The following is a 9,911-nucleotide window of genomic DNA, read 5'->3' as shown; positions in this document are numbered from 1 at the left end:
GGAGGGAGGGAGGGACAAACCTAATGCAGGGTTAACCTAAAGTCTATATAGATTGCATTCTTTCCTTGCAGGAAACTTTTAACAAGTGTTTCCCACATTTCTGTAATCTGGAAAATATAAATAAGGTCAGTCTATCAAAATTACTTTGGTTTTTAAATTTTTTACACACTACTTCTCAAAGTTACCAAAAAGTAGCTAGTTCAAAAAAAAGAAAAATCTAAAATTGATCATGTGGTATTAATGTCAGATAAAAGACACCCAGTTAAATTTGGATTTCAGAACAATTTTTTTTGTCGGTAATCTGATATTCAAATTTTATTGTATATCCTACAGTTTTATTTGCTAAATAACACTAACCCTATAGGTCTCTGCGTAAGACATCATATTTAACAAAGGAAAAAATTAAGATATGCCCTGCTATGTCAAATAAGAATCAGTGAGTACAGCAACAATATGAAAAGTTAAAGAGAAATTCAATCATATTCAATTCATAGTTTCTGACTACAACTATTTTTTCACAGAACATGTTTTTAAGAATTTCATAAAACTGCTTTAAGGCCATGAGTTATGTCCCAATCACAAATAAATACAGAAGTCCCATGGAGACTCTTTCTTCATGTATATGTTTTGCATTCAATTTTTACCTTGAAAATCTAAGTATACCAGCTATTTGAAGGAATCATGAAGAAAATACTAAATTAAATGGACAGATTGGTGGTATCTGTTTAATTAAGATTCCCACAATGGTGTCCCACTGGATGAGTTACCTCACAGGATTGCTGGTCAATGAAACTCGGAGCGACTCGAGGTATGTAACAAGTCTCTCATCTGTGTACCCCATTTTCAGCTCATGGATAAATTCCTGAGGTGAGATCTGTCGGCTACTTCTAAGACTTCCCTGCAAAAAAAATCAAAAGAAAGTTGTTCAATTCATATTGCATGAAAATTATCCATAAAGAAACGAAGTTAAGGGCTGGAGAGATGGCTCAGCGATTAAGAACACTGGTTGTTCTTGCAGAAGACCCGGGTTCGAATCCCAGCACCCACATGGTAGCTAACAACTTTCCGTAACTCCAGTTCCAGGGGATCCGACAGCCTCTTCTGACCTCCACGGGCATTGCATGACATGAGTGCACTTACCTACATGTAGGCAATACACGCATACTCATAAAATAAAAATGATATATAAATTTTTTTTAAAGTTAATTACACATTTCCTAGTAACTGCTGCACACAACTAATAGAAGTACTGTTTTGAAGAGATGTTGTCTTTATTTCTAAACACAATTCGATAAATTCATAATCAATTCTATTCACAAATGATAGTGCCAAGACATTCAAAGGTTTCTCAATCAAAACAACTGGTTTTCAAATGCAAAATGTCATGGAGTGTTATTAAGCAGATACCCCAGAGACAAATTAAAGTAACACTTTAGGCACATTCAAAATAAATATCAAAACTCGAAACAAGAAATATACATAAAAATTAGCAGTCTGGGGCTGGAGAGATAGTTCAGGAATTGCTCTTGCAAGGGACCTGGGTTCAGTTCCCAGCACTCATGTGGTGGCTAACAACCAACTGTAACTCCAGTTCCAGGGAATCTGACACCATCTTTGAGCTCCGTGGGCAATTTATGACATGGGAGCACTTTCATGCATGCAGGTGATATACTTATACACATAAAATAAAAATAATAAATATTTTTAAATAAGCATTCTGAGCCAGGCTTGGTGGTACAGGCCTTTAATCCCAGCACTCAAGAGACAGAGGCAGGCAGATCTCTGTGAGAGAAAGGCCAACCTGGACTACATCATGATATCCAGACCAGCCGGGGCTAAAAGGATGCGATATCTCAAAAAGCACCCCCCAAAAATTAGCATTTTAATCAACACAGAAACAGCTAATCAGTCCTTGGTTCATTCAATTACCACTGAAAGAGTAGTTCTAAGCAATATAGATGAAGGGATTATCAAAACTTGAGTCTAGAGATTGTAATTCTCAGTGCAGTCCTGCAGCATAGGATAAGGAGCAACAATGGACAAACACCTAACTGAACAAGCAAATAAAAAAAAAGCTGAGTAACAGGAAAGGAAAGGATGAAATTAAGAATTAGAATAGAATACTTTCAGAACAAAATATAAGCATGCACAAAGAGAAAAAGAGAAAAATGTTTGCAACAAAAGACAGGTGATAAAATGAGAGTTCCCTTACATCCTTAACTTTCCAAGTAAGATTTTGGAAAGACATTCTGTAGCATAAAATATGGGTTGGAAAAAGTGGAATTCCTTCAGTATTTGAAAAGCATTAAATGCTTACTAATGTTAGCATGCTAGCACTATTTTAAGAATTGAGAAGCCTACACTGCCCAAAGACCTTGGTACAATCCCCAGTATCAACCTAATACACGCACACATGCATAAATGTACACTGCACTACAAGTAAGTTTGTTACAGAGAAAAATAAGCAACAAAGGGGTAGTGAGAAGCATAGCGAGACACCCAATTTTAACAGCTGCCAATGAAAGCCTCACAGAAAACTTCAAAACCCTCTTTCTAACTTGACTGAATTAACACCTAAGGAAGCAAGCCAGCTAAATTGGCAGGTGCCTTTTTAAAAACAAAACAAAACTGTGATAGAAGGGGCTGAAAGCTTCACAGGCCACTGGAAGAATGTGGACCTTGACTCCAAGATCAAGTCAAGCCCTCTGGAAGATAAGCATAAATCCAAGTTGGGAAATGAGGATGTCAAAATAACAATGAGGAAAAGTCCTAAATTATACCTATTTAGAGACTAGGTGCACAAAGGTAAGAAAAGGAGCGAAATATATTCAAAAACCGATTATTTGAGATAGGAAGAAATCAAAGTCTTTTTCATCATTTTATTAGTTCGCTAAAATATTATGAAAACATAAGAGTACAAAACAAAATAGTACTAGAAACACAGGGCATTTTTTTAATCATAGTGATATCTAATGGTAATTTAAAGAAAATTCAAAGGCAAAATCTCAATAGAATTATAAATGATAAAATAAAGCTGGTAAGACAAATGTGATAATAAAAACGAACATCTAATTTTCAATATAGCCACTGATATCATTAAAAATAATGTACTCAACAGAGCACTTAAGTATTTGGCTTTAAATTCAGAGTATTGTTTTGTTTTATGCAAAAAATTTGAAAAACTGGAAAGCAACAGAAGAAAAGGTGCCTCAAAATGACTAACCTGTTATTTTCACTGATTTGTTCTCATATACACACTGTTATGTTGTTGTTTAACTCAAAAACAGTTACTTTTTTAAAAATCTATTTTCTATAGACTTCTTTTATAGATGAAAAATATTTTAGGACTATTTCCCATTGTCGACAAACAGACTCCTGTGCCTGTGCTTCCTCCTGACCACTGATAGGCATATCTTTCCTAAGTAGACAGTATCTCTCTTGGGGATGTAGGCTGCCTACAATTTCTTGGTATCATAAACTTTTTAAGTTTCTTATACATGCTATGAGGCCAATAGTTGTAACAAAAATTTATCAGTAGAGTTTAAGCTGATTTCTTGCAGCCCTTTCAAACTTTATTAGTAAAATAATGATGATTCTGATAGAAAATAAACCACAACTAAATAGACTATCTCTTTCAGCAATACAAGAGAAAGTCCTATGTAACAATACTTTTCAAGAATAATATGCAGTAAGAAAATGTAGATCAAGCTGGGTGTGGTGGCGCACGCCTGTATTCCTCTGCTCTTGGGAAGCAGAGGCAGGCAGATCTCTGTGAGTTCAAGGCCAGCCTCATCTACATAGTGAGAAAAATTAAATTAAAAAAAAAGAAAGAAAGAAAATGTAGATCAAAAGCCACAGTTTTTTTTTTCCTTCCTCTTGTTCTTTTTCATTATTGGTGCTATCTATTGTATATATTACTGGGTTTCAGAAGAAAAATTTTAAGAGAGTATATAGTACACTCTAAGCATAGTCCCCTGACACATGCTTCCACTCCTTCCTCCCCCTCCTCTTAGTCCCCTTGGATTCCCTAGACATTTTCATTTCTACTTTCTTTTTTTTAGCATTCTATTATTTTTATTTTATGTGTATGAATATATTGCCTGCATGTGTGTTAAGTGCGTCCATGACACACAATGCTTGCAGAGGGCATAAGATCCCTTCGAACTGGAGTTATTAGCCACCATGTAGTTAACATTATCATGCTAACATTAACTACTCTTTAGTAGGTAAGGCCCGAAAATTGAGCTTGGGTCTTAACTACTAAACCATCTCTCCAGTCCTTCATTTCTACTTTTATGTCACAAATACACATGTGCTTTTGTATTATCTATATAAAATCTAGGATACACAAATGAGAAAACACGCACAATTCATCTAAGACTGAATTTACTTAATGCAGTGATTTTCATTTGTACTCATTTTCTTGTACATTTCATTCTAATGATGGAATTAAATTCCATTGCGTATATGTACCAAATTTTCTTTGTCCGTTCCTCCATAGGTTCCATAACTTAGTTAATGGAAACAGTGCTGCAATAAACACCGATGTACAAGTAATTTTTAAAAAAAAATTAAGCCACTGCCTCAGCTAAACACAATCTGACAATGCAGTCACTTAAAGGTCCTTGAACTGTTTCTTGGTAGCTACTTAAAATGTCTAAATAATACAACGATTGTTTTAATTTTTTTAATTTTGGTTTTTAAGATAGGACCTCACTATATGGCCCTGGCTGGCCTTGAACTTGTAGCAATATTCCTCCTGCCTCCACTTCCAGAGTGCTTAAGATTACAGTTATATGCCACCATGGCCAGTTCTAATATCCTAAAATTTTTAAATATTCAATATTACCATCATCCTTGACTTCAACTCAGATGGTAATAATTTAGCTATCATACAACACTATGACTACTTTTCTCTCATTCTTTCAGTACAGGAACAGGTCAACTCAACTCAACTAAAAGATGCCAGTCCATATGAAGGGCTAACTGACCCATGCTCTGTGGAAAGTTTTTCATGAAAATTCTTTAAAAGATGTGTTCAGACATCCAAAGATGAAGATAACTCATTAGACTACTTTAATAATACTGAAAAGATTTTGTTTACCCTCAATCATAAAGTCTTCAAGTTACTATGAGTTCCATATTAATCAAACTGAATTCTTTCTGCTTGAAACTGAGAACAAGGGCAACATGTCTGCCCTCACCATTCCTACTACCCACTGCGCTGGAGTTTCCCACTAGAGCAACAGGGCAAGAGAGCAACAGACATGCATGTGGGAATAAAGTAAAACTATTCACAAATGGTGCAACTACATGAATTTAGCAATATCATTAAAAAAAACTCAGTACATAAAAATGAGCATTTCTAAAAATGTCCAAAAACTGAAATGAAATTTTAAAATATTCATGCAAAATTAGTCAAAAATTAGTCCAAAAAATTAGTAAATGAAAGACCTGAAAACTACAAAGCACTGGAGAGAAACAGGGCAGCCTAAATAGACATATAACAATACGTGCCTGGACACCAAGATTCAATTTTATTAAGAAATCCACTAAGGAGTACAAGTCCCCCCAAAATAATATAGATTGATTGTGCTTACCACCAAAATCTCAGCAAGTTTTCTTGAAAAAAATAGAAGAGGGCTGGAGAGATGGCTCAGAGGCTAAGTGCAACGGCTGCCCTTTCAGAGGACCCGGATTCAGTTGCCATGGCAGCTAACCACCACTCTTAACTCCAGTTTCAGGGGATTCACCTCCTTCTTTTGGCCTCTACAGGCATTGCATGGCATGGGTACGTTTACATACACACAGGCAAAACATTCATACACATTATATATATAAATAATTTTAAGTAGAACAAAGGATCATTTTCTCATTTACTTATCAGTCCCAAAGATCACAGGGATGACAAAGTGAAATGTTCAATGGATTATCTCTGTGGGGAAATCATTAAAGACTATGGAAGTGGAAGTGACAGGAAGAAAAAACAATGGGCTAAGTAGCCAAGTCTTCTAGAAATAGGGAAGAACATTAATGCATGTCAACATCCCTGTATGATACACCACACAAGGGCAGTGTCCCATTCTAATTCACCAGTCCTTTGGAAAACACCTTCATTCAATGAATGAATAAGGTTATAATAAAATGAAAGTTGCATATAGAGGAAGAACTATAGTGTTAACAGAAAGGAAAATAAATCACTCTAAATATGTATATTATGCAATATATTCTGAAACAAATACTTGCTTAGAAAGGAAAATCTTAAGATAGAAAATAAACCAAATAATTAGGACATTACTTTGAAACACAGTGTTTCCTACCAAAATAAAAGTATAAAAGATATGAAATTGAGGAGAAAAAAGTGTAACAAAAATCAGCACAACTCCTTCTCAGCACAGGTCTTGAGCTTCTATCGTTTTCTTTAACTTCAAAGGAAGCAGGAAGCAGAGGGAGAAAGGGGAAGGATATTTGCTGCTGCAATATCTCTAAATCCATTAGCCATGAAGATGAAAATGCTTAGAAAGCTTTATCCCCTGTGGTATCAAAACACATTAGTGAGATAAGGATGTCTGCCTGACATCACAAAAATTAGAAGGATATTTATCCAACATAATTTTTAAATCTTTTTTAATCCCTTAGTAAAATTTATTCTAAAATACCAAATGTGGGATGGAAAAAAGTACATAGATTATACTTGTCACATTCCTTATTAAAGATATTCCAGGGCATAAAAAATAAAGTACTTTTGCACACACTCATCTCTCCTCCTATTTCGATTTCTCTAACCCTAGGATTCCCTCTTTTGCTAAGTGACTATTAAAGGTAATAGTAGCCAGTTCCTTTGACTTATCTTGACCAGATTCTTTTGTTCCTGCCTGATTGCCTGCCTTTCATCTCAGCTCAACTCTAAGACTCAATAGTGCATGTGTTCTCCCTATCCTAGCACATTAGTTTGCTGAATAATTTGGAATACTATGTCTATGACAAAATAAAAACTCATTGTCTACCCAAATTACTAGTGGAGCATACTGACGATAGTCTGCTCTCCTTTTCAAATAACTTTGAAGAATCTATCATTTAATGATGGCCTCACTGTAAAAACAGAAGTCATAACATCTAGCTGTGTATACACTATAGGAAAATGACACATGGTAATTACAACATGAACTCAGCACTGACCTCTGTGCACCAAACCTACCCAACATGGAAGCTGTTAAAGCAATTGTTTGCTTAGATGATCTGAGATATCATGTTCTTAAACAATACTACTGTTTACTGTTTTCCTCCCTCAAGTACACCTCACTCCTCAGGAAAAATAACCAATACCAAAACTCACCACGTAAATATCCTCTACTGTGGCAAACACCTTAGTGTTTCAATCACACTTAAATCTATTCAGAAAACCAACTTTTAAAAACATACCCAAAACCCATAGCCTCTAGATTTTTAAAATTTATTTATTATTTTCATTTTCATGTGTATGTGTGTATCGTCTGCACATAGGTAAGTGCACCCGTGTCGTGCAATACCCACGGAGGTCAGAAGAGGTGGTCGGATCCCCTGGGACTGGAATTACAGACAGTTGTTAGGTGCTATTTGGGTGCTGGGATTCAACCCAGGTCTTCTGCAAGAACAACCACTGTTCTTATCTGCTGAGCCATCTCTCCAGCCCCTTTTGGATAACCAGTAACAATAAGCTGAAACCTTAATTTTTACTGTGAAGAATGTGAAGTTATAAGAATAGATCCTTTTTTTTTTTTTTCTTTTTGGTTTTTTGAAAGAAGGTCTCCCTATAGCCCCAGCTGACCTGGAACTCACCATGTAAACCAGATTGGCCTTGAACTCACAGAGGTCCACCTGCCTCTGCCTACCAAGTGCTGGGACCACAGTCATGTGACACCACACAAAACTAGATTCTTTTTAAAAAAAAAATATTGTATTATTTTTATTTTATGTGTATGAATGTTATGCCTGCACGTAGGTAAGTGCACCTGTGTCATGCAATGCCTGGGGAGGACAGAAGAGGCTGTCTGATGCCCTGGAACTGGAGTTGCGGACAGTTGTTAGCTGCCATGTGGATGCTGGGATTTGAACCCAGGTCTTCTGCAAGAAGAGTCACTGTTCTTAACCGCTGAACCATCTCTCCAGTCCCAGATTCTTCTTTTTTAATATTTTATTACTTTTATTTTATGTGTATGAGTGTATCACCTGTAAAGTGCACCCGTGTTTGGCAATGCCCACAGAGATCATCAGAAGATGGCATTGGATCCCCTGGAACTGAAGTTAGAGACGTGTGTTAGCCATCATGTTGGTGCTGGGAATCTGAATCCTGGCCTCTACAAGAGCAGTCAGTCCTCTTAACCAATAAGTCATCTCTCCAGTCCCGAATAGATCCGTCTTGAAGACATTGTAATTCAAAGCAAAAAAACTGAAACAGAGAAGTTCTTGTATTGATGCAGTAGTGCCCAATTTCTGCACATCTTGCATAGTTGTATGCATCTATTTCAGTGACTTTTAATAACTGTAAGTAAGTTAACTGTTTCTTTAGTCTTGCACTTTCTTAATTTCTGGTACCTATTTATGTGATAGACCTTATGAAGAGAAAGATGATGGGGGAAAAAAAAACAAGAATAACTTATTTTTGTCTTTTTGAAGCAGGGTCTCCCTATAGCCCCAGCTGTCCTGGAACTCACGATATAGACCAGGCTGGCCTTGAACTCACAAAGATCCGCCTGCCTCTGCCTCCCAACTGCTGGGACTACAGGTGTGAGCCACCACACCCGGCTAACTTTTAAAAAAGTTTACAGCAATAATATTTTAAGAGGACAGCAGAGGCATCACAGTATAAAGCAAGGGTAAGCAGAGTTGCTGACAAGAGGATAATTGCAATCTAAATTACCATTGTGTACATTATTATTCAAATGAACTACAGCAATGTTCTTGCATTTTTTAAAATAATTTCAAGCATGTCTAATGTCACTGACCAACAGAAATACTAAGCTGTCCCTTCAGCATAAATTACCCATCTTCAGAACATTTACAGCCCAAATCAATTTCTGGGACCAATAAAATCTGTTTACCACAGGTGATTTTATACAGACTCAGAGCAGAAACATGAAAGGTAAAAAGTACTGGAGACAGGTTCACTGACCACTAAATTATGTTTAACAAGGAATCTCCTTAAAGAGTTTTTTAGTAAATAAACATCTAATGAGCATCACTATATGCCAAAACCCTACCTATATTATCTTGGAACTGAACATTAAAAACAGCATATGCTAAAACTTCAGAGTTACAAGAACAGTTTCAAAGAAATATGATAAAAAAATACAAAAAAAAAATTAAAGGCCCAACAATTCATTACAAATTTTAGGCAATTATACATTAATTTGAAATAACTTTTGAAAAACAAACACAATTCATTCTCATTACCTATCAATATGTAACCAGGATCACTGTTCTATTTTCCAACGCTGGCCCATTACCTTCAATAACACATACTTTTTGTATTTTTGTGTATGTATGTGTATATGATGTCTGTGCATGTGTGTATGGATATTTACATGTGTCTGTCTGGGTTCCATTTACATGTGTACCCAGGACAGAGACTGCTGTTCTGTGTCTTCCTCAATTGCTCTCTACCATATATTTTGAAATGAGGTCTCTTGCTGAAAACAGAGCTTGCTGATTCTGGCTGGCCAAGCTTGATAGACTAGTCTAGGGATTCCCCAGTCTCTGCCTCCAGGGCACTGGAATTACAGGTCAACCACTATGCCCACTTGGTTTTCATGTGGCTGTTGGGGAGCCAAATTCCAGGGACTCCCTCACTTGCACAGCAAGTACTTTTGTTGCTGAGCCATCTTCCCATTGCACACACACTCAACCTTTATTTTTTCTGCATTTACTTATTG

At 36.2% G+C, this 9,911-nt stretch overlaps 1 protein-coding gene across 3 annotated transcripts in view; it reads right to left on the bottom strand.

Moving 5' to 3' along the window:
- The window catches only part of Diaph3 (diaphanous related formin 3), a 545,702-nt gene that overhangs the window by 389,279 nt on the left and 146,512 nt on the right, over positions 1 to 9,911 (bottom strand). For all 3 annotated transcript variants that reach the window (XM_008822916.2, XM_008822917.2, XM_029558567.1), the window contains one exon: positions 768 to 898. In XM_008822916.2, coding sequence (XP_008821138.1) covers positions 768 to 898 — 131 coding nt within the window. The remainder of the gene's footprint in view (positions 1 to 767; positions 899 to 9,911) is intronic.

This window comes from Nannospalax galili, unplaced genomic scaffold (genome assembly GCF_000622305.1).
Source record: "Nannospalax galili isolate Female #2095 unplaced genomic scaffold, S.galili_v1.0 scaffold308, whole genome shotgun sequence".
In the NCBI taxonomy this organism is placed as follows: Eukaryota; Metazoa; Chordata; class Mammalia; order Rodentia; family Spalacidae; genus Nannospalax; species Nannospalax galili.
Note: the sequence above shows the minus strand (reverse complement) of the source record. Positions and strands in the feature narration are given on the sequence as shown.